This window comes from Anolis carolinensis, chromosome 3, assembly GCF_035594765.1.
Source record: "Anolis carolinensis isolate JA03-04 chromosome 3, rAnoCar3.1.pri, whole genome shotgun sequence".
Classification (NCBI taxonomy): Eukaryota; Metazoa; Chordata; class Lepidosauria; order Squamata; family Dactyloidae; genus Anolis; species Anolis carolinensis.
Window position 1 is genome coordinate 97,819,089 of NC_085843.1, and position 25,635 is coordinate 97,844,723.

Sequence of the window (25,635 nt, forward strand, 5' to 3'; positions counted from 1 at the left end):
TGAGAAAGAGAGAAAGAAGAGTCTCGGGGTCGAGCATCCACTCGTGGGAGGAAGTCGTCATTCTGCTGAGGGCATCTGCCAAGTTGTTGTGGATCCCGGGAAGGTGAGTCGCCGAGATTTGGATGTTGTGGGCTATGCACCAATGCCACAGTTGGGAGGAGAGAAGCATCAGCTTCCTTGAGCCCGTGCCGCCCTGTTTGTTGATGTAGAATACTGCTACTGTGTTGTCTGACTGTACGAGGACAGATCTTTGGGAGATCAGGCGGGAGAAGGCTTTCAGAGCCTTGAAGATAGCAAGGAGTTCGAGAAAGTTTATGTGATTGGCCTTCTCGGAGGGAGACCAGAGGCCCCGAACAGTGAGGCCCTTCATGTGGGCTCCCCAGCCGAAATTGGATGAGTCTGTGGTTATGGTGATCGAGGGAGGAACCGAGTGAAACGGAAGACCCCTGCAGACGTTGGAGAGGGACTTCCACCAGAGAAGCGACCGACGAACATGAGGCGGGATCGAGAGAAACCTCGAGTTGGGGTGGCGAAATGGCTTGAAAACATCTATGAACCACCTCTGCAGGGACCGGAGACGGAGCCTGGCGAACGGGGTCGTGAGGACTGTGGAGGCCATGTGGCCCAGCAGTATTTGAATGGATCGAGCCCGAACTCTTCGGTGGGTCTCGCAGAAGATGATTTGATGACGGAGAGCTAGAAACCTGTCGAGCGGGAGCGAGACAGTCTGAGCGATTGAGTCGAACAGGGCGCCGATGAAGCGGATCTTGTTCGACGGGTTGAGGTGAGATTTTTCGTGGTTTAGCTGGAGACCGAGAGAATCTAGAAGAGAGAGGGTGTAGTCGACGTGTCGACGGAGTAGGACAGGGTCGGATCCGACCAGAAGCCAGTCGTCTAGATAGGGAAAAACTGTGATCCCCTGGAGCCGGAGGTGGGCAGCCACGACAGCGACGACTTTGGTAAAGACCCTTGGGGCGGTAGCGAGGCCAAAGGGCAAAACGGTGAACTGGTAGGTTTGGTCGAGGACCTTGAAAGAGAGGAAGCGCCTGTGGTTTTCTCGAATCGCCACGTGGAAATAGGCGTCTCGGAGGTCTATAGACACGAAGTAGTCTCCGCGGTGAAGCATCGGGAGGATGGAGGCGATGGAGACCATCCTGAACTTGGTTGGGCGTATGAAGACATTGAGCATGCGCAAGTCTAGAATTGGGCGGAGGCCCCCACCCCTCTTCGGGACCGTAAAGTACCTGGAGAAGAAGCTTTGAGGGTCCTGTGCCGATGGAGAAGGCCGAATAGCCCCTTTGGCGAGGAGAGCGTCGACCTCTGCGAGAATTTCTTGAGAGGGGTTGGAGAGAAGGACCTGACCGGTGGGAGGGAGTTCTTCGAATTCTAAGGCATAGCCTTCTTGGACAATTTTTAGAACCCAGGCATCTGAAGTAATAGATTTCCACCGGTGAAAGAAGGGAGCCAGGCGGTCTATAAAGAGACCATGAGGTTGATTTGGTGGAGGAGAGGGGTGCGGAGGAGTGAGAACGACATCGGTACCGGAGAAAGAGTCTTTGGAAGGAGAGATGGCGTCAGGAACGCCGGATAGGTTGACCAGCGGTGGGGGTGGCCCGGCCGCGCTGTCTTTGAGGTTGTGCGGCCCGACGGGGCTGTTGGCGATTTTGGTTGTTCGATACCGAGGGACGTCTGAAAGATTGCTGGCGGTAAGAAGGAGGCGGGAAGCGTCGAAAGCGTTGAGGAAACCACTTGGTGCGGTGAGCCTGGGGTTGATCGCCGCATTTAGTGGCTAGAACTTTAAAGTCATGGTTGGTTTTAAGCTTGTCATCGGTGCCAGCATTAAAGAGGCCCATGGCGTCGAAGGGGAGGTCCTCGATGACCTGCCTCGAGGAAGAAGATAAGCCGGAAGATCTCAGCCAGGCGTGGCGGCGAATGGCAATGGCGTGGGCGATCATCTTGCCGGCCGTGTCGCCCGTATGCTTAGCCATCTGGATTTGATGATGCGCTAACGAATCGGCCTCTTGTTGGAGGGTGGACATGACCGACCGGTCTTCGTCGGACAACTTCGCGAAGAAGGGCTGAGCTTTTTCCCAGAGGATCTGCTGGTATGCCCCCATGCAGGCCCCATAGTTCGCCATTCGACAAAGTAGAAGGGCTCCGGAGTAGAGCTTTCTGCCGACCGCGTCGAACCTTTTACCCTCTCTGTCTGCAGGGGTAGTGGATTCACGACCGGAGGACTGAGAGGCCTTCACGACCATGGAATTCGGGTCGGGGTGGTGTTTAAGCCATTCTAAGGTGTCGTCATCCGTACGATACCAAGACTCGATTCTCTTCGAGGTAGGAGGGATCGAGGAGGGGGTTTTCCACGAAGATTGGATAACATCGAGGAGATAGGGTAAGAACGGCAACAGCGTGGCTGGAGGGGCCTGGGCTTGGACCCGTTTGAAAACCGGGTCAGTTACTGCTTTGGAAGTCTGTTTAATTTCTAAACCCAGGGCATCAGCCATTCTAATCATTTGCTCGGAGAAAGCCCGAATGTTGTCGGTAGGCGAAGGAGGATCCACCTCATAGGCATCATGGGGAGGAGAGAGATCGAGGCCTAAGGATACCACCGAGGCCGAGAGAGCAGAATCCGGGCGATCAATCTCTATCTCATCGTCCCCAGCCCCTTGAGGGGACTGGGGGGGAGATGACAACACAGTCTCTGGTGGCGGCACCGCCTCAAGAGCAGGAGCTATCTGCAGCCGAGTTTGTTTGGAGGCCGAAGCCTGGACCGCTCGAGCCAGGTGAGTGGTTTGTCTACCCCGTTCCGGTGTCGAGGTCGGGGGAAAAAGCTGCTGACGAGATGAACGATGAGAAGCAGCAGGTCGAGGAGATGGGACCCTGACCACTGTCTGAGTGGAGTGGTGGGGTGAGTCCTGCAACTCGCCGTCCGAGAGTTGGTGAGGAGAAGGCTGGCGAGGTCGCTGAGCGGGAGCGATCGGAGAAGACCTTCTAGAAGAAGTTGCCGAAGAAGGGACATCCATCTTGGAGGAGGCAGAAGAGGAAGAGCGTTGGGTTGCCCTCTTCTTAGCGAGCGGTTGTTTTGATGGAACCCTCAGGGATTTACCCGGTGTGGGAGGGATCATTGCTGAGTCGGATTGGGTCCGACGAGCTTCCTCATGAGCCCTTTTAAAGGCGATCTTCATCGCGGAGGTCGATGGAGGAGCCCCGAGCTGGGATCGAGCCGAGGAAACGGAAGCTACCGAGCTCGACGTCGAGGAAGGACCGACCCGACCAGAACGTGTCGACACCGTGGCCGTGGTGAGAGTGCACGGTGGTTTAGCGGCCTTGGACGACCTGGAGGCTCTGGACGCCTTAGACGAGACCGAAGGGGCTTTAGCCGCTGAAGACGACATCGATTCCGGGTTAAGCGGCGACTTCGTGCCCGAAGTCGACGGAGCGGGTTCAGGAGCGAGCGATTTTTCGTAGAGCGCCGCTCTAAGCCTCGCGGCTCTATTTTTTCGAGCCTGGGCCGTTAGGGCCAGGCAGAAACGGCAGGTACCGACGACATGTGCTTCTCCGAGGCAGTAGAGGCACTTGGCGTGGCCGTCGGAGTCAGGAATTTTAGCGGCACACTGAGTGCAGCGCTTGAAGCGAGTCGTAGACATGAGAATCCGAAGTGAACCTTGCGGCGGAAAAAAAGGAACTGGAGAGCAGACGCCGAGGGCTGCCTTATATGCCCTCCGGGGACGGAGGGGCGTGGCTACCGCCAAAATTTAAACTTCAGCTTGGGAAGAGTTTCCGTTGGGACCTGCGCAGGCGCAGCCTCTCCATTAGTGTGCATTCACAGAGTACACGAAGAAAAAAGACAATGACCTAAATCCATTGCTTGCCTCCAGTAGAGCCAATGAATCCAGTTAATTTATTTCAGTGTTGATTTACCAAGTTCTCATGTATTCAATGGGGGTAACTCTATATTGGAGCCGTGGTGGCGAAGTGCGTTAAAGCACTGAACCGGAGACCGAAAGGTCCCAGGTTCAAACCCCGGGAGCGGCGTGAGCGGCCGCTGTTAGCTCCAGCTCCTGCCAACCTAGCAGTTCGAAAACATGCCAATGTGAGTAGATCAATAGGTACCGCTCCGGTGGGAAGGTAATGGCGCTCCATGCAGTCATGCCGGCCACATGACCTTGGAGGTGTCTACGGACAACGCCGGCTCTTCGGCTTAGAAATGGAGATGAGCACCAACCCACAGGGTCAGACATGACTGGACTTAACGTCAGGGGAAACCTTTACCTTTACTTTAACTCTATACGACATTAATATTTGCATTGAAACCATTAAACAGCCAACACTCTACAGTTAATACATTTTGAAACTACTTTAAATGCCATAGCTCAGTGCTATGGAAACATGGGAGTTGTAGTTTTGCAAAATCTTTAGCTCTCCTTGCCAAATCACAACGAAGTGCAGCTCCCAGGATCCCATAGCACTGAGTCATGGCAGTCGAAGTGGTGTTAAACTGCACTAATTCTACAGTGCAGAACTGATACAGTTTGACACCACAGCACATTTTAATATCACTGGATAGTGATATTAAAATGTCAGTTATGATGCTTTTAAAAATGGCCAAGTTTTCGCATCTTGCTTTGGGCAGCAGAGAGAGAGGCGAGTCTTGTTATGCACACAGTGGAAAACACAACCCCGTCCCCATTCTGCCCTTGCCTTAAGAAGGCAGGCTGGCAAGCAACCAGATCCTGGCAGCTGCATAAAAACGCCTAGTTAATTAATAATGCAAGGAGCGGGCATGGAGCGCATTCCCTGCTGCACTTCCTTGTAACGCGTGGGCACACCACGAAGGGAACCCCGCTCTCCTCCTCCTCCTGCGCACTTCTCTGCCGAGACTTCATCCCCCAGCAGCCTTTTAAGACCCGCCTATGAGGCAGGACACAAAAAGGGGGCGGGCGGCTTCGGGCATTTACGGCGCCGTAAACACTCTAATAAAGCGGAAGAGGCATTCCTGGGCCCTAAGGGCGCTGCTGTCCGCTTGCCGAACCCATCTGGCCTTTCGCCCGCTCTCTTGACTAGGCTGAGCAGTCTTGCAAGGCATCGGGTTTCTCTGCAGTGGGGAGGGAGCTTCTCCCTTCTGGTTTGCCTTGGGGAGTAACATCACTCACCCACAGCCCTCGCAGGTAAGGGAATCTCTTTTTTCTTTCTCCGTATTGCTTTTGCACTAGTTGGGGGTGAATCCTATTAATGGAGGGCGTTATTTAAGGGGGGATCTGATAGATGACCTTGGGAGACCCCTCAGGTCCTGTCCACAAGTATCTCATGCTTCAAGTCTCCATCTACACTGCCCTATCGTGAATATAAGTTTTCCGGGCTGTATGGCCATATTCCAGAGGCATTCTTTCCTGACGTTTCGCCCGCATCTATGGCAGGCATCCTCAGAGGTTGTTGAGGTCTGTTAGAAACTAGGCAAGTGGGAGATTTTTATTTTTCGTGTTAGGAGCAACCGGAGATGCTTCTGGAGTGAGAGAATTGGCCGTCTGCAAGGATGTTGCCCAGGGGACGCCCGGATGTTTTGATGTTTTACCATCCTTGTGGGAGGCTTTTCTCATGTCCCGGCATGGAGCTGGAGCTGAGAGAGGGAGCTCATCCGCACTCTCCCCGGGTGGGATTCGAACCTGGCAGCCTTCAGGTCAGCAACCCAACCTTCATGTCAGGAGGCTTTTATCCCCAAGGCCACCGGAGAATGATGTCCAGGGAGAAATAACTCACGTCTGTTTGAGGCAAGTGTGAATGTTGCAGTTGTTCAGCTTGATTAGCATTTAATGGACTTTCAGCTTCAAGGACTGGCTGCTTACAGTCTGGGGTAATCTTTTGTTGGGAGGTGAACAAAATCTGGCTGCCAGCATTTAAAAAAAACTCCAAAATCAGGACAGTAAATAAAGAACAATAGTCTGAAAACAGAGGAAGTCCTGAGATGAAACAATCAGGGCCAGCTAATACCTCGAAACAAAGGATTTCCCTAGGCAGGAGGAAGTCAGGCTTTGAATTTGCAAGGCCATTAAATGCTAATCATAATGATCCGTTGAAACATTCATACAAGAGTTCTTTCTCCCAACCTGGACTTTCCACAGATATATAAACCCATTTACCTAGTTTCCAATAGATTTCACACCTCTGAGGATGCCTGTCATAGATGTGGGTGAAATATCGGGAGGGAATGCTTCTGGAACACAGCCATACAGCCTGGAAAACTCACAGCAACCCAGTGATTCTGGCCATGAAAGCCTTCAGCAACTCATATAATGCAGTTCAATGCAGCAAAACTGCTTATATGTGTCTGCTACACTGATCGTACATCATGCCCTTTCAAACTGCATTATTTGGCACCGTAGATGGGGCCCCACATTTTGAAAAAGGAGGCGAATTGCTTTCAATGGCATTCTGTAAAAGCGAGACTCCCCAGATGTATTCTGATAAGACCACCCCATAAGAGAGGGTTTTTTTCTCTCTTCAAAATAGAGTCTTTCAAATGCATTCAACGATCACATCTGCAATTTTTATTTTCAAAAAAGTAATGACATTCGGGGAACAAAATGGGCATTTAGCTACAGAGAGGATGCCCTTGGATCTAGCCAATCCTATCTCCACTGACCATTTAATGCAGCTTCAAACAGGTATTGAAAAAAGTGGTATCACTGTTCAGATGATTAATATAAAAAATCCTGGAATCACTGGGTTGCTGTGAGTTTTCTGGGGTGTATGGTCACTTTCCAGAAGCCTTCTCTCCTGATGTTTCACCCATATCTATGGTAGGCAAGTGAGATCTGTTGGAAACTAGGCAAGTGGGGTTTATATACCTGTGGAATGATGTCCAGGCTGGGAGAAAGAACTCTTGTCTGTTTGGCGCAAAGAGAAAGAACTCTGTTGCTTTCTTCCACCCTGGACATCATTCCACAGATATATAAAGTTTTAAACAGACCTCACAACCTCTGAGGATGCTGACATAGATGTGGGCGAAACATCAGGAGAGAATGCTTCTGGAATGTGGGCATATAGCCCGGAAAATTCACAGTAACCCAGTGATTCTGGCCATGAAAGCCTTCAACAACACATTAAATCCTGGAACCAGTTTGAGGCCTGGATGGGGATGACACAAACCACTGATCATGTGTTTTTGTGGGAGTTTGTTGTCTAGCCTCTGCAGTTTGAAGCCAGCTTTGGACTGCATTAAATGGTCAGTGTAGACAGAGCCTGAGGCAAAATGTAGGCCTGTGACTGCAACTTTTCTTATTTGCCAGATGAAGAAGGTACTAGCATTTGGAAAACTTTGCATCCTGCTTTTTGTGTATTTTGGTTGACCAAGAAAGTTATCCCACTTTGGGGATTTGGGATTTTGTTTTCTTTTTATTCTGAGCAGTGAATGAAATCCTTGGGTCACTGTAAATTAAAAGAGGACTTGAAGGCACACATGCACACAATAATAGCACAGAATAATAGCACATCCGATGGGGGGTGGGGGGATTTTGCTTGCTCCAATGTAATTTTCCTGAAGTCCCCAATTTGTAGTATTCCAGAGAGTGAAATATATTATATTTGCTGACATTGGATTCATCTACAATACATTGTTGAATGAATGCAGTTCAACACCAGTTTAACTACCACAACTCCAAGCTATGGGCTCCTGCAATTTGTAGTTTGCTGAGGCACCAGCACTCTTTGGTAGAGCAGACTGAAGACATTGTGAAACTGCAACTTTCATGATTTCATAGCACTGAGCCATGGCAGTTAAAAGTAATGTGAAACAGTATTAATTCTACAGGGTAGATGCTCGTTTTGTTTTGCCTTGGTGACTTTACCTTCTCCTTTTCTTTGGATGCCTAAATTTCCTATCTGAAATGAGCAATTAAAGTTTTATGTTACTGCAGTGGGACTGAAATAAAACTTCATTTGGAAAGCAGACCTCTTATTTGGGGCTCCACTGTCAAAACTTTCCACCACCAATACTTAAACCCTTGTTGTTGACTTGGATGCTGTTGCCATGAACCTAACGAAAGATTCACATGTAAAACTTCTGTCCTGTTCGACTCTTCCATTGATTGAAGTGAAGCATGCCTTTGACTTTACATGATAGATCATAGAGCTGTTCTTGTCATTGTGTGGAAATAAAAGTAACCAGTAATTCCGGGAAATTACATAGGCAAGTGATACAATTAATAGTATTTCTTTTGGATTTGCAGAATGATGTTTTAAGCCTCTTCCCATCCACAAAACCTATGGGGGAATCATGTTGTCTCTATTCAGTTTTCCTTGCAAATTTATTTTGAGAATGAAATGGAAAAGTCCATGCAAAGTGTCCTAACTTTTGTAGTCAGGATCTATGCATGATAACGAATCAGCCAATTTCTTAGTTATTGGAATGATTTCTTCATTCCACTGTCAATATACTCAATGTGGTTTATTAACCATAGTGTAAAGACATGATAAACCAGTTATTGAATATAGCTATAGGAATTGTTCAGCATATAGAACAGCATATAGAAGAGCTTTCTTGCATGTCGGGGAAACTCCCAAATGCATTTTTGTTGACATCTGTTCTGTTTATTTTGGAACAAGGATGTCCGCTGTCTTCAAGAGTTATAGTCTGGTGGGCTGATGGAGGAATGAGCTGGCAATGCTAAAGCCTGTTGCAACCAGTCACACCTTTTCTCCGGAACAAGTTTGAGCGCCTTTTGAGATGAGGAGCAGAAGCAACTCTGGAGTCCGTTTAGATGGCTATGCGAGGCTTGTTCAGCAGACTATTTTGAACCTCCAGGTCAGTGCCGGTCACATGAGTGGATGGGCCATATTCATTATAAAAAGCTATAGTTATATGAAAATTCTCTCTCTCTCTCTCTCTCTCTCTCTCTCTCTCTCTCTGTGTGTGTGTGTGTGCGTGCATAGTATTATGATGTGTGTGTGTGTGTGTGTATATATATAATATAGATATATAATGTTAGCAAACATTGTTTATTTATATCTGTCCTCTGATCTATGAGGTTCTTAAATTAACTAAATGTATAGTGTGTTCCAAATCATTTAATGAAATACTTTTATTTCTATGGGGACAGGTATTTAGTGTGTCAACTTTGGGCAGAGAAATATAATGGCCACCATGTGTTAAAAGAGGTAAATTTTACATATTCTCTTTATTATCCTCTGAGGTTTGGTTCAAAAACACACTACTCTCTGTGGATACCAAAATCCGTGGATACTCAAGTCCCATTATGTACAATGACACAGTAAAATTTGGCCCTTTATATAAAAAGACAAAGTTAGGGTTTGGTCTTGGGATCTTTCACACACACACACACACACACACACATTTTCAAGCCGTGGATGGTTAAATCAATGGATACAGAATCTGTAGATATTGTGTGTGTGTGTGTGGGGGGGGGGGGGGTATTCCAAAGTGCCTATGGCATGGAAAAAATTGGACTGCCAAGGACACCTTGCCAGCTGGGGATATTGGTAGCTGTCTTTAAAACAGGTAATGTTTCTGAGCTTCAGAGGTTTGACACCCCTGGTCTGTTAAGTTTTTACAGCCTAGGCTGTAAGTATTGTAGATTCTATACTAAGATGGTACCAATAAAAAGAAGAGTGAGATATCAGTATGTCTGATGGAACACCAAAACTTGTAGACCTATTACAGCAAACAACAAGGAACTCTTGGATAGCCTAATGACAATGAAGCTTACCCAGAAATTATGCCTGATTTTTAAGAGAGCAAGAATGGAAAATGGAATGGCGTAGCTTTGATCCTGACTAGCAGAACTAAGTTTTGTCACATTCATATTACAGGTGCCACTTGTGTGAGTGTAATTGATAGCATTATGAACAACTACTGTATTAAAGATAGTTGTTGCTGCTCACCTATACCAATTTTGATGTATGTGGAAGTCACATATCCTGTTTTAGATGCCAAACATACATGATTGTTAACTATATGAACCTGCAAAATACAATATGGTATTGACCAATGCAAATGTACATAGGGTACATTTCTTCCCACTATGTAGATTTATAGATTTATCATTGAAGGGGCCTCTAGAGGAGACATTAGACTCCGTACAATAACTAAAAACATTGAGTTGCCATTTTTATTTTAATGGCGTGCTGTTAACATTTCTTAAATTGTTGTTAAAAATCTCGATAATGTCAAAATAGGTGGTGAAAAAATGCTAGATAAACATAATTGTCTGTAGTAGACCATCTTCATTTTAATTAGTTGAGGGAATTAGAGCACTGGCCTAAATCCAATTGTTAATCCTAATTTGAAAAGACATACTGAATCAATGAAAACTTGTTAAGTTGACACTTACATTAAATTCCATTCATTCAGTCAATCAATTGTAACGATTTAGGCTAATGCACGAATTCTATCACTTCATTAATTTAAAGGCATTTTACTTTTGCAAACTGTACTGTCTTTTGACTTAGTCTTAAATTAAAATAGTGTAATCTTGTAGTAATGAGAACAAGGACATCTGTTAGTCGCTTTTGAAGTCAATAGTTTCATGAAAATAAGACATATTGTATGCAAGTTTGTTTAGTCTAATACCCCAAAGGCACCAGATCCTATCTGATATGGGAAGCTAAGCAGGGTCAGGTCAAGTACTGTAGGCAATATGGTATTTTAGAATACTTTAATTACCATGGCTCAATGCTATGGACTCCTTGAAGTTGTAATTGTGGCACTAGCAATTTTGGCAGAGAAGAATAAAACCTTGTAAAACTACAACACCATGATCCCAAAGCACTGAGCTGTGGCATTTAAGGTGGTGTCAAACTGCGTGTGTGCGTGTGTGTTTTTAACAAGATGTTCAGTATTTATTTCTGTATTTGTTTTAAGTGGAGAAAAAAAAACAGTAATGCATTCTTTATTTCAGCATGGAAATAGCTGTAGCATTACTGCAGTCCTAGGAGAATCTGATATTATGTAAGCTCTTGTGTTTACTAGAATGGCACAGCAGGGCTGGACTCTGACTCCAGCACAATCCGTTTATTTAGTCTTTAATGGCTCCACCAAAGGCAACAGAAATGTGGAATCTTTATGCAGGTTAACTGCGAGTCAAATCCATCCATTCATACTTTTGTAGTGTGTTGACTGTCTTTTTAATTTGAAAGGGAAGTCATTAAATGAAGAGCAAAAATGCTCAATGTTTTGGTTTGTTACTTTCTCTTTCTGTGTACGTGTGTGGATAGATTTTGGCTGCTTCCCTTTCAATATAGCAGTGGGAGCACACTTTTAATAAGCCTAGCTGATATACAGTCTTGGTAACATCATTGCAAGAGGAAAAGCTCTAAGGCTTTTGCTAGAATTGCCTTTGAATCAAAATCTCTTGATTTCAAATTCAGTTTCAATGCAGGAACTAAATATGACCTCTCTTCCATTGCCTAACAGGTCAATCAGACATATGGGTGAACTGGCATTTTTGGGCAAAATGACAGCCTTGCACCCTGGCCTGGCTGCCTTGGCATTGCATTTCAGTTCACCTTAAATGACTCCAGTTCAGTATCACAGCCATGTGGCCAGCCCACTGCCTTGATTGTATTGACATCTGAGACTTCACAGGATGAGAGAGCTGAACTTTCATGACTTTCCAGATTCACTCAGCAGCTTGTGAGGTCATGCTGTTCTTAGTAGGAGATATCTTTTGTGTAAGGGCACTTTGAGAACAGTTTCTCAGTTAATGTCCAGCTACCATGCCTGCAGTCAGCTAAAACCAGGCTGTTGTTTTGGTTGCTGGTCAACAGTGCCAGTAGGTATGCTATTTAGAGGCTGACCATTGCCTGCACTAGTACATACGGTCCAAAACATTTTGTTGTTCCCTCCAGGCCACTTCCTTAAGTAGAAGATTCAGGGTGTCATAATGAAATGGCAATTGCTCCATACCTCACAACCTCTGAGGATGCCTGCCATAGATGTGGGCGAAACGTCAGGAGAGAATGCTTCTGGAACATGGCCACACAGCCCGAAAGACATACAACAACCCAATTGCTTTATTATTTTATTACTTTATTTTTAGCTTGGAGACAGAGAGGTTCTTGGGGGATTTTCTGTTTGATGTATCAAAATAAACCGATTGCTGTGGTTGCTATGTGCATCTTGATGTCTACTGCTCTCCTTTAGGCAGCTAAATGTCTTGGTATGGTTCTCATAGTTGTATACTCTATCTGTGAGCTAGAATTCCTCTGCTGCCTTTTCTTTTTATATTGATTTTTGGCATGATCTACTGGAGTTTAGTCAAAATCCTTTCTTCCACTAAATCTGTGCTGGTGGAAAGTGGCTCCCCACTGATTTCTATGAGAATGTTGTGATACTTTTCTTTAAATTTGTGTTACTAAAGTGAGTAGAAACAGGCTCTGAATAACAATGAAACATCTTCATAATTATTTTAATTGGAATAGTGCAATTTCCCTCAGGATGGTGTGATTTAGGGACACTGTATGCCTAGTCAGTGTGATGTAGTGGTTTCAGTGTTGGATTAAGACTCTGGAGACAAGGGTTTAACACTCAGCCTCAGAAGAAGGCAAAAATAACTCCCCATTTGAACAAACATTGCCAAGAAAACCCAATGATAGGTTCACATTAGAATCACCATAAATTAGAAATGACTTGAAGGCACATTAGAACACCAATGTCTATTTATATGGATGTGTTTTGTGCTGCATTCACTTTATGGAGATTGTCAGCTCCTGGACTATGGCTTGTCATTAGTAATAAAGTAGCTTATTGAAAATCCAAATAAGCCTTGTATTTTAACATCAAGAAAGAAAGGCAGGTAAAGATCACCATAGCTAAAGGTAAAGGTTTCCCATGTCCGACTCTGGGGGTTGGTGCTCATCTCCATTTCTAAGTCGAAGACCGGGGTTGTCCGTAGGCACCTTCTAGGTCATGTGGCCAACATGACTGCATGGAGTGCCATTACTTTCCTGCAGAAGCGGTACCTATTGATCTATTCACATTTGTATGTTTTTGAACTGCTAGGTTCTCAGAAGCTGGGGCAAATAGCGGGAGCTCACTCCTTTCCCCGGATTCCAACTGCCAGCCTTTTGATCAGCAAGTTCAGCAACTCAGCAGTTTAATCCGCTGTGCCACTTGGGGCTCCAAAGATCACCATGCCTTTTTTTAAAATTCAAGCAGTATTAGGGCAACTAATGGCCACTGAGGCTTTAAGGGAAAGTACTATACTGTCCTTTATATTTTTTTAAAAAATGTTTTAACTTGTTCTTAAATTTAACAATTGTTTTAATAAATACAGTCATTTTGAACATTTAAATGTGGTGGTCTTGCTCTATGATGTGATCGATTACCCTTGTTTTAAATGTGTCTTGTTAAAACAGTCCTGTAATAACAGTTTGGGAGGTAAAAATTAAAATCCATTGTAACCCCCCAGTGTCCTTGATGCAGTGGAACAGTTCCTAATCATAGTTATGGCTCTGTAGGATTTCACAACATGCCTCTCTAAACCTTGACGCCTGTCCAGAGGTGATTCCCCAGAATGTGCTTAAAATGTTCCATTGCTTCTCTGGCACCAAGCCCAGGCAAAAGCTGCTAGAACAAAACAGCAGCCACTCTCCTTCTCTTTCCTCCCACAGCAAGAAAGGGGTGACGTATTTGAGCTGCACCTACACACAATGTTGCATTTGGTCATTATTCAAAGCACGTTCCATCTTTTCTTTGAGGGTGTAGTCTGATGATCTTTCCAAACTTGGATCTTCTTCATAATGATGCATATTTTATGGGAGAAGTAGTGGGGGTGAAGTGGTTATTTCTTGGAATTATAGTTCAAAGGGTGTTTTTTCCATGCTCTAAATATAACATAGAGGCCCAGCTCAGTCCTTATTATTCAGTGGTTCCCAACCTTTGGACTTCCAGGTATTTTGCACTTCAGCTTCCACAGTTCCTAACAGCCGGTAAGCTGGCTGGGATTTCTGAGAGCTGAAGTACAAAACACATGGAGGCCCAAAGGTTGGGAACCACTTTTATAGTTCAAAAGAAAGACTTTTGCTTGAGGTCCTGCAAAGAAACTATAAATGATCTGGTCCTGTGTAAGTCCATACCCACATCAACAGAAAAAGTGGACAGCCTTCTATATCTGTCCACTTCTTCTGCTAATGTTGATATGGCTTTGTTTTTTCCCTAAGTGTCTTAATTTTATCATATTTCTATAGTAACAACAATTGTGTCAGCATCCCCAGGATCAAAGACAACAGAACAGAAGAGTTGTATAAATTGATATACAGTACAGAGAATTGGGGTTGGTCCTGAAAGTTGGCAAAGTGAAGTAGTTGCCTCAGGCACCTTCTACACTGCCATATAATCCAGATATCAAAGCAGACAATCCATGTTATCTGCTTTGAACTAAATTCTCTGAATCTACACTGCCATATAATCCAGTTCAAACAGATAATCTGGATTTTATATGGCTGCGTAGAAGTAGAAGTGGCCCCAGGCAACAGATATAGGATGTAATGGAGGGCATCATGAAAGTCTCTTGGCTGTTTGTTGGAGGCAGCCTGTCATTTGTCTTCTGTGTTGGTCTGTGGTGAAGAATTCTGTCCCATAATACAATATTAAAATAAGATCCAACTGTCAGTTGTACTCATAGTGAGGGAAAAGGCACCATCTTTAGATATTTAGAATTGAAAGTAACATGTTTTGGGTTGACCTGCTTAGAACGATCAATGTGTTTACATATACAGTACATGTTGAATATCCAAAATGCTTGGGACCTGAAATGTTTGGGGTCTTGATTTTTTTATTTTGGAATAGCTGTAATTACCTATATGTACATATTATGGAGCTAGAACTAAATTATAAATGCAAAATTCATTTATGTTTCATACAAAATTACCTTACACAATAGCCTGAAGGTAATTTTACAAATAATATTTTTAATGATTTTATGCATGAAAGAAGTTTGTGTGTGCAGAAGCATCAGAGCAAGGTGTCACGATCTCAGCCACTCATGTGGACAGCTTCATATTTTGAAGTATTTTGGATTTGGGCCGTAGCCAGAGGAGGGGGGGATAAGGATTCAGCCCTTCCCCAAAATGTGTCAGATTTTTAAAAAAACACCTTGGTTTATTCATGAATTTTAACTGGTTAACCAAGTCATTGAAGTGACTGGCTTGACCTTGAAGGAGCTGGGGGAGACAACGGCCCTGGCGTGGCCTGGTCCATGAGGTCAGGAGGAGTCGGAAGCAACTGAATGAATAAACAACAACAACAACAACAACCAAGTCATGAGTAAACCGGGTCTTTTTTAACCTGACACATTTCGGGGGAGGGGTTGAACTCTTAACCCCCCCCCCCCTGGCTACAGCCCTGCTTAACCTGTTCTAAATGTTTCTACATGTTAGTAGTGTGCCTTTGTATGCAATCGCTGTTCATTTTGTTTAGTTTCATTCGTTTTATATCAGTTTTGTATTGGTCCCCATTTCCGAAAATGGGGTACCTGTATGAAAAGAATTTTTTTCTCGCTTACGAAAAAACAAAATTTTTTGGACAATTGGTGGCAATGGGAGGGCTACCGAGGCTCCCCCCCCCCCCCCCCCGCTCAGTTTTTGACCTAGAGGAGTGAAAATCGCCACACACTGAGGACATTTTGACCCCTTTTAGCCCATTTACTTTTAAAATGTTTGGGTCTTCCCCAGAGTACTACTGTTGTTGTTGTTGTTATTATTATTATTATTATTATTATTAAAACCCATTGGCACACATCTGCTTTTATGGGGAAGCAGACCTCTCTCAGACACAACTTAGGTTCCCAGAATAACTATTGTTATTAATATTAATATTATTATTAACACCCATTGGTACACATCAGCTGTCATGGGAAAGCAGCCCTCTGTCTGCTTATTGTACCTGTTTATTGTTACGCAGCCTGAAACGAAAGGAATATGAAAGCAAGCACGGTGACCATGCAGTTTTTTCTTTCGTGTCGCCTTTTGTTTCATCCGAAACTGGCATCTTTTGTTTAGTGCGTCCGAATGAACGATACTAAATGAATAGGTGAATGAAACAGATGAAACAAATACATCACTATACTCTCTAATTTATGTTCAGTTTAAACTCCATACAAAGACACTGAAGGACTGCAGGAAGGGTAAAGCTATCTAATTTCATTGTGGGAAAGCGATTTGAAAAAATGATTACTTTCTCATTTTTGGTGAATTATTTGTGCCTTTTGTTATGCTCCTTAGAAATATGTTTGTTTTTAAGAACCCAGTTACAGGGCTGCTGTCTGCCAGCACAGAGCAAAAGGATGCCTGGGTGCGAGATAACATCTATAGCATTTTGGCCGTGTGGGGCCTGGGAATGGCCTATAGGAAGAATGCAGATCGGGATGAAGATAAAGCCAAAGCATATGAATTGGAGCAAGTATGACTATATTCTTATTACAGTATTTTCTTTCTTGTACATAACCTACATATGAGATTTAGTCAGATAATTAAGTGAATTTATGTCTGTGTTGATTTACCATGAAAAGTCATTAAATGCAATCTAAGGGTGTATCTTCACTGTAGAATTAATGCAGTTTGACACCACCTTAAATGCCACAAATCAGTGATATGGAATCATGGGAGTTGTAGTTGGGCTAAAGAACTGGTGAAAAAGGACTCCATGGCACTGAATCATTGAAAGGCAAAACACTATGTTCATATTTCAATCTTCTATGTTTTAGCAGCATCTTTTCATACAGCGTTTCCCCTGTGAAAGAGAAAGAGTGCATGACTATTCTAGTTATATATTTGGAGGGAAAAGACATCTCAGGTTGCGCAGTGTGATAATATTAAAATCTCAATATTGTGTAGTTCTATAACAACACATCACTTTGAGGCCTCATCCAAAGTGGTTTTAATGTGTTTCGAACTCTACCATTGGAGATTTCACCACAAAAAAAATAAAAAAAACGGGATGGAGAAATAAGGAAGTGGATATTTGGAGGGAAAAAATCAAGAATAGGTAATAAGGAGCTGTATAGATCTAATAAAGAAATAGGATGAGGAATACCGAAGTTACAAGAATACTACGAAACATTCCAGCCGAAAGCGTTGTTGGAATTGGTAGAGGAGAAACAAGAGAAGTGGTTAAGAATGGAGAATGAAGTAAATAAAAATCAAGGAGACTATGGAATATTTACAAAAAATTTAAAAGAGGGAATAGAAAAAAACAATAGGCCCAAGGAAAATAGCATTAAAAATATGGGGGAAATGGAAAGAGAAATGGATGCCATGCTTATTAAAAGAAGCCCCGATAGGTAGTTTAAGCAATAATGAGGACAGGAGTATTATAAAAATTTTTTGAAACAGATGGGATATAGTAAAATTAAAGATTTATATAATGAAAATAAGGAATTAATGGAATGGAAACAATTGGAAAGATTAGGGGGTGGGATAAATTGGTTAACACTAGTAAGTAAGTAAGTAAGTAACTTTATTTTTCTATCCCGCCACCATCTCCCAGCAGGGACTCGGGGCAGCTAACACGGGACAAAGGCCTGAAAACAAACAAATACAACAAGGCATATTACAATAAATAAAACACAATACGATCAACATTATAAAAAAACAATACATTACATTAATCATAAGAACACATTAAAAGCATAAAATGAGGAAAAACAATAACATGAGATAAAATGAACCACCAAGTTGATGGAGGGGGATGGTATGAAGGGGACATTTGGACTAAAGTGCAGTAGTATAGTTATAGTTATAGTTATAAAGTGCTTTGGGGCAAAAGGCACAATGGGGATGGACGTCTGATTAATTATGAAGAAGGGAACAGTGTGTAAAAATATATTATTTTAATTTTGAACATGGGGACTAAAATATTCAAATGTGCAGCGAAAAAAAGTTTTTTAATTGCGTTTTAAAGGATGCAAGGGTGGGAGCCTGCCTAACCTCCCTAGGGAGGGAGTTCCAGATCCGGGGGGCCACTACTGAGAAGGCCCGCTCCCTGGTTCCCACCAACCGAGCCTACGAGGAATTTGGGAACAAATCAAGAAGTAAGAAAGTAATGAGGGAGAAAATATAATAGACAAGATATTAAAAGAGAGACTTGGTGGTAAAAAGAATTAAATAAAATATATGGAAGAATGATAGAAGATAAGGAGTCTATGTATAGAATAATGGAAAACAAGTAGGAAAAGGAAGGGGGCCTAGGAAAAGAAAAGATAGAAAAGATAGTCAATGGTTTAAATAAAAGAAAAATAGACAAATATAAGGAATTAGAACTGAAAATAATTACAAAATGGTACAGAACACCAGTTCAGCTGACACACATGATTCAGGAATTAAATCCCAAATGTTGGCATTGTGGGAGTAGGGAGGCATGTTACTCACATCTATGGTGGGAATGTGAAGAGATAAAAAAAATTGGAACCAAATTCTAACCCAGGTTGAATTACATACTAAAACCAAATTTGATATAAATATGCAAATTCTGTTAATAGGGATATATGGGGATAGAAGAATTCAGGACCAAGACCAAGAATTAATGATGATAATGTTTAGAGCCGCACACACAGTAATAGCATGGGGGTGGAAGGATAAAAAGAAATGGACACTTGAAAAATGGTATGAATATATGTGGGATCAAATACAACTGGATATTATGGACATTATAAGAAGCAAAAGAACATGGTCAGACAAACAGAAGAAAAAGAAATCTAGACTCCATTTAGCAAATGGCTACAGATTGTTAAACCATATGACGAAAGCTGGAAGAAAAAATTGGAAAGAATGGAAAGAAGGCTCATGTAACAAGAAAATAAGGTTTAAGTTGTCAACAGGGAAGGGGGTGGCGTGGGTGTGGGGAGGGAGAAGGGAATGGAGAAGGAAAATGTATGGTAACTATGATTATGTATTATAAAATAATAATGATTAATAAAAATTCCCTTTGGGAAAAATGTGTTTCTTTGTGTCAAAATGTCAGGGTTTTCAAGCTATGGACTAGATGTTTTCTTATGTACAAAGAATTCCAGTTCCACAAATGCACTTTCCTAAATGATATTTTAGATATTGTTTTCAGAAGGCTGATTTAGGTACAAAGACAAATGATTACTGACTGACTCCCCCCCCCCCCCCCTTTCTTATGTTCCCACAGAATGTTGTAAAACTGATGCGAGGGCTTCTGCAGTGTATGATGAGACAGGTAATCATACGCAGAATGACTTAATTTTTGTCACATGAACATTACAATTTATAGGGTTATGTTTAAGATGAATCAGACTAGATTCATCTAGATTCATCTAGATTCAAATTTATTTATTTATTTATTTATTTATTGCATGCATTTATACCCCGCCCTTCTCCCCGAGGGGACTCAGAGCGGCTTACATTCTGCCACGAGGGCAAATAGTTCTTCTGGTTGTAAAATTCTTTCTTAGCAATTCCTTTGAAACAATTTCAGTTTAAAAGCAAGTGCATCTGGACTTTGAGTATAAATAATGAGCCTCACTAAAATTATTTGAAATACAGGCTGTTATAAATGTCTGTTGATTCTGAAACTGTTTTAAATGTGAGATTTCCTGTGTCGACTGCATTGCAATAGTCTAATTGGTATGTTTCTATTGTGAGGTCTACTGCGACTAAGCTATTCCTGTCTAGGAAAGGTCAAAACTAGCAGACTTATCAAAAATAGCTGCAGATACTCTAAACCAGGCATAGGCAAACTTTGGCTCTCCAGATGTTTTGGATTTCAATTCCCACAATTAGTTAGGAATTGTGGGAGTTGAAGTCCAAAACACTTGGAGGGCCAAAGTTTGCCCATGTCTGCTCTAAGCCATAGAACCCAGTTGATACACCAGTAACAAAGATGATATAAGTGTATTTCCAAGTAAACATCCATTCTCCTGTGGAAAGCAGGCCCATACAAGGCACGAAGCTGATCCATATCATGGACCTGTGAATCTCTAATTCTCATAGCTACCTAGACTAAATATCTAGTACTTTAAAATGTATAGTCTAAAAAGTCATATTTCAAATCTATGTTATTTTCTAGCCCAGAGGAAGTACTAGTAGTGGAGGGGCTTCACAAGCAGCTTGTTTTCTTTCACATTGATTTTTTAAAATGTAAAATTAAGTTGTTCAGAAAAGTAATTGTAATAAAACATGAATAATATTTTTTCTGAACCAAGTTTTATGTTTTGTTAAAGATAAAATATTAACAATTAAGGAATGAGAATTTTTCTCCTGTTTCATATGTGAATTGGGACCAAATGTGTCTCCATAGATATCATTCTTTCCTCACTGTTTGGGAAAACTTTGATTTGTATCTGGTTCCTGAGAACTCTAAATAACTCTTCTAGCCCTGGGTATCAACCTGTAATATTGCCTTATATCTGCTGTCTGTTATGTGGTTGTTCCAAGAATGATTGATGTTCTAAGGGCCAGTTTTCTAATTCTAAGATTGCCAAAAATGCTTCCTCCAAATTGTGGAAGTAGCTGAAAGTACACATCTGGTTTTGAAAAAAGTTCAGAGGACACTGCAGTGTATCTAAAAGTTGGTTGCTGTGGGTTTACCAGCCTGTATGGGCATGTTCCAGAAGCATTCTCTCCTGACGTTTCACCCACATCTATGGCAGGCATCCTCAGAGGTTGTAAACATGGCCATACAGCCCGGAAAACCCACCTCAACCTAGTGATTCTGGCCATGAAAGCCTTCGACAACACATATCTAAAAGTGAATTGCTTTCATGAAAGGCAAACATCTGTTCTTCTTTTGCTCAGAAACGCTTTGATCTTCAGAATAAACAGCTCCAAAGACAGCTTTGTGGGCCACATATAGCTCTTTGGCCATACTTTGCTTGTAGTTGAGTTGCTTTCACCTGTTCAAATTAATTTGAGATAAAGATTTGATTCCACATTAAACTTGAAGACTCCTTGCTCAGTCAAACGTGTGTTTCAAGGGTAAGCACATTGTTTTGATAGATTAAGAACCCTGACATTTAAGTGTATCAGAAACTGGACACTTAAGCAGAATCATTTTATTTCAATCTCCAGGCTTCAGGGATCACTCTCAAAACGTTGTGTATTTTTCTTAGGTAGATAAGGTTGAAAAGTTCAAGCACACACAGAGTACCAAGGACTGCCTGCATGCCAAGTATAACACAGCGACTTGTGGGACAGTAGTTGGTGATCATGAATGGGGGCATCTACAAGTAGATGCCACTTCCCTTTTCCTCCTCTTCCTGGCTCAGATGACAGCATCAGGTAAGTTCTTTTGAAAGTCACAGGACTCACTATTTACAAAGAATGCTTTGACATTGTGCTTTTCCTGCATGTCAGGGGTTTGGACTAGGTGGCTCTTGTGGTCTCGTCCAACTCTATGGTTCTATCATGGTTATAATTAACTGGCCAATTATAAAAGGTCATAATTACAAATATAATGGTTAGTACTGAAGGTGCTAAACATGGTGTAGTGGTTTGACTATAACTCTGGAGATGAAAATTCAAGTCCTCATTCAGCCTTGGAAACCCATGGCCTTGGACAAGTCACGCTCTCTCAGCCTCAGAGGAAGGCAAAGTCAACTTCCCTCTGCAAATGACTCAGAGACACACAATAACAATCTAACTCTGAGCAGGCAAGCTACTACAAGACAGTCTTGCTGTTATGTCGACCATGTTAACTTTAGGATATTTGGGAGTTATTGTTCAAAGCACTAACCTGTTTATAAGGCTTGAACCTCCAATAGTTATCTAAGGGGCTTGATCTTCTCCAGAATAAATGCTCATGGGATTCCTTACAGGAAAGCACACACTCATGAATTTGTGGTTGCTTTTTTACACTGTCTGCACGTGAGTATGTGCCAGCACATATTTTCCATGTGTTACCCAAGACATTCATCCTGAAGATGATTGACTGACTACCCACAAAGCAGATGGTCATTTCATCACTTAACCATCTGCCCTTTTAAAAGAAATACTCTGATGCTTCAGCATATTGCCTTAGTTACATGTTTACCTGGCCTGTGACCAAATACAGAGGGAAGGGAGAGTGTCTGGGATACAGGTGGAAAATCCCTTGCCTGAAATATTTGGGAGCAGAAGTGATCCATATTACAGATTTTGAAACATTGTTTCTGCCATATGCATAATAAGCTATCTTGGAAATGGGTCCATAATAAGATATCTTGGAAATAGATCCAAGTCTAAATTAATTTCTGTTTCAAATACACCTTCTACACATAGTCATTATTTTAAATGATTTTGTGCATAAAACAAAGTTTTAAAGACCAGAAAGCAAAAATGTTACTATCTTCCACTCACATGGACAATTTTAGATTTTGGAGTATTTTGGAATTCCAGATGAGGGATGTTCAATCTATATATCACGGAGTACTCACTTAACAGGATGTGAAGTTAACAGAATAGAATTATGGGCAAAAAAATAATTTCCTGTCTAAGAAATGGACATTCATTTTATTTGCATTGTTCTCCCTCAACGTGAAAAGGAAATTTGTGCTAGAATCTTCCTTCTTTTTGAAATGTATAAATGCTGGTGAAAAGGCATGGTAAAATAAAGAGTTTGGTTCTAAGAATCATTAAAGAAGATATGCTTTTATATTGTGCTAAATGAGAAAAAAGACACTTATTACAGGTGTGATTTCATGATGGAATCCCATTGGTGTACTACGATAAACTCTTTTAGTAAAAATGTCAGTCTTAGAGTCTAGTATGTATGTGTAATTTCGGCATGTGCGATTGATTAAAAAAATCAAAAGTCATTACAAATTTAGTGTGTTTTGTTTCTAAAGTGTTTCTAAAGTATAGATAGTGAAAATTTCATTACTATAATGAGACTATTGAAATTTTGTTACTTTTCATTGTAGTAATTGCACATAATTACTATTATTGGGGAAACTTCAAGGACTCATTTGTACAGCTATTTGGGTGAAACTTGCTACAGTAGTAGAACATATTTACCACTGTTAGTCCATCAAGTTTCAGAACATTTCACTTATTGACGGATTTTTTGGGAAATGTCCAAAGTTTTTATAAACAACATTTAAAAAAAAAACTACAAGAGCTGTCTTCTTGATTTTTTTATATAATGACACACGATAAATAGGGGATCATTCCCCTCAACTTTCAGAAATATACATCTAGTGATTTTAGGGAATTTTAAAAAGTTGGACAAAAACATTTAAAATAAGACACAGCCTTTTTTGCTTTGCTTTGCTTCCTTGTGCTGAAAATAAAACTGACTTTGGGAGTCTTCCGAGATTTACAGAATGCAAACGAAAAAGTATTGTGTAAGTTTTGATTCTTACGTTTTTGGCCTGGATCACGTCCACGTGTCAGATGTCACCTCATAAGTACGAATTTAACAAATTTGATACGATTTATGAGGACTAACAAAAAATACACACCTCTAATGTGTATAACACAGAGTTTCTGAAACTATGCTTCTCCAGATGTTTTGGACTTCAGCTCCCACAATTCTTAATAGCTGGTAAACTGGTTAGGATTTCTGGGAACTAAAGTCCAACACACCTGGAGGAGCACAATTTGAGAAACACTGGTATTTATACACACATACACACACACTCACACATGAGATAACCAGCACATTTATCAATATGAACTTTCTGGGGTAATAGAAACTGCATGCAAATGTTTCCTTCTGCATGACTCAGCCAGGAATGTAGACCAGTTCAAATGATTTTCATATTGTTGTAACTACAATTGGTGTACTGCAGTCGAATCATGTTTCTCTTTTTAATTAGGATTGCGCATTATTTTCACCCTTGATGAGGTTGCCTTTGTACAGAATCTTGTGTTTTATATTGAGGCAGCATACAAAGTTGCTGTAAGTATGTTTAATTTATATTCATAAACCCATGTCTGGAATCAACAGCACTTCCAAGAAAATATTGTCTGGCGGTATAGTCTCCTAGAGTCCCTATATTGAGAGAAAGGCAGGTAAAAATAAAAATGAGAATGAGGATGATGATAATAGTTTGAGCACTGGACTATGATTCTGGAGATCAGGGTTTGAGTCTCTACTTGACCGTGAAACCCACTGAGTGACCTTGGGCAAGTCACATGCTCTCAGCATCAAGGGAATGCAAAGGCAAACCCCCTCTGAACAAATCTTAAGAAGAAAACCCCATGATGGGGTCACCATGAGTTGAAAATGACTTGAAGGCACAAAAAATAATAATCCTTTTGTATTTTGAATTTTATTTATTTCCCCTTATATAAATGGGTATCTTTGGCAATAATCTGTGCTGTAATTTTGACAATAGTGAAAAAGATTTTAAAATGGCTTGCTATTTATTCTGGTGGTTGTGAAAACTGATCAAAATGAAGATATGAGTACTTGACATATCCTAATTTGCCAAAGAACATGTAATTCAATTTAATGATCTGTTTCAATCTTTTGTACCACCCTTCAGTGGAAGTTCCATGATGGCCTTTTGAAATAAAACAATGCCTACATTAATAAAATAGAATAAAAGCAAAAAAACCCCCAAAACCCTAGGAGATTAATAACATAATTTTTGTTATCCAGTGAAGTGAAATAGTACAACATCTGAAGTTCATGTTCATTAAACACATGAAGATACTTATTGGAAAAGATATTACTGGAAATTGCAGTACTTTTGTTGTCGATATGCATATGCCTATTTGGGAAGTATATATATTGACTTATTAAGGCAAGTTGTGATGTTACATACTCCTTTCTTTGTTCTGCTCCTTCTCTATTCAGCACACCATGATTCAGTTTCTCAGTAATTTCCTATTATATGTCAACCTAGAAACTGTAGGAATCTGAAGCATAAAAAGTCATGATCTTAAGCCATTTCAAACTGGTTTAAGATCTTGGATTGTTCTGCTTCTAGTAACTAGCTTGGATTTGATAGAGAACTGCAGTTAATTGATCCTGAAAGCATTGATTAATGATGCATTAAGCAAGGAAGGTGCAGCATGAGGAAGAATGATACTAGTGTTACACATTTTTTCTTAAGAAGCTGAGAAATGTCTCCAGACTAAACCATCAAATCAGATTTTATATTGCTTGCATAGGTTTCTCTTTCTGCTAGTAATAGGACATTGACATATCCCTGTTATTGATGCACATCTAAGGACCTCTATTCTCAAAATCCTTTTGCTTTCCTCTTTTGTTTCAGGATTATGGCATGTGGGAACGTGGTGACAAGACTAATCAGGGCATCCCTGAACTGAATGCAAGCTCTGTAGGAATTGCCAAAGTGAGGGCTGATTTGTTTCTATATGTAGATTATTAATAGCTTGTATGTCTACTAAAATGTCACACAATTCTGTGAAATTTAGGCTGTCATCCCATGCACATATACCAGAGAGAAAATCCCATTAAACCCAGTGTATCTGCTGTTGATTGTAGTTCACTGTGTGGTAATAAAACTTTGATTTACTATGGATTTCAAGATTATCTTTATTTTCTCTGTTGCAAAAATTTTCAAGACAGCGATGGAGAGCTTGCATAGTGTATTTTTTTATATGAAGACACATATGTCTTCATAACAGCATTGTGGTGATAATTGCATATTAGGATAGCTAATTGTAAAACTGTGCAAACTCTCAAAGTATTAACTTGTACCTTAAGAT

General features: G+C 41.5%; 1 protein-coding gene across 5 annotated transcripts in view; it reads left to right on the forward strand.

Annotated features, from left to right (window-relative positions):
* Positions 1-4,929: 4,929 nt before the first annotated feature.
* The window catches only part of phka2 (phosphorylase kinase regulatory subunit alpha 2), a 68,812-nt gene continuing 48,106 nt past the window's right edge, over positions 4,930-25,635 (forward strand). For 2 of the 5 annotated variants that reach the window (XM_008107291.3, XM_003218872.4), the window contains exons 1-7: positions 4,931-5,171; positions 8,605-8,803; positions 16,259-16,417; positions 19,148-19,195; positions 21,087-21,255; positions 23,772-23,854; positions 25,179-25,259. In XM_008107291.3, coding sequence (XP_008105498.1) covers positions 8,726-8,803; positions 16,259-16,417; positions 19,148-19,195; positions 21,087-21,255; positions 23,772-23,854; positions 25,179-25,259 — 618 coding nt within the window. In that variant the 5' untranslated portion in view covers positions 4,931-5,171; positions 8,605-8,725. Of the gene's footprint in view, positions 5,172-8,604; positions 8,804-16,258; positions 16,418-19,147; positions 19,196-21,086; positions 21,256-23,771; positions 23,855-25,178; positions 25,260-25,635 lie in introns of all 5 variants that reach the window. The other 3 variants (XM_008107292.3, XM_008107293.3, XM_016992394.2) reach the window with 2 other exon arrangements.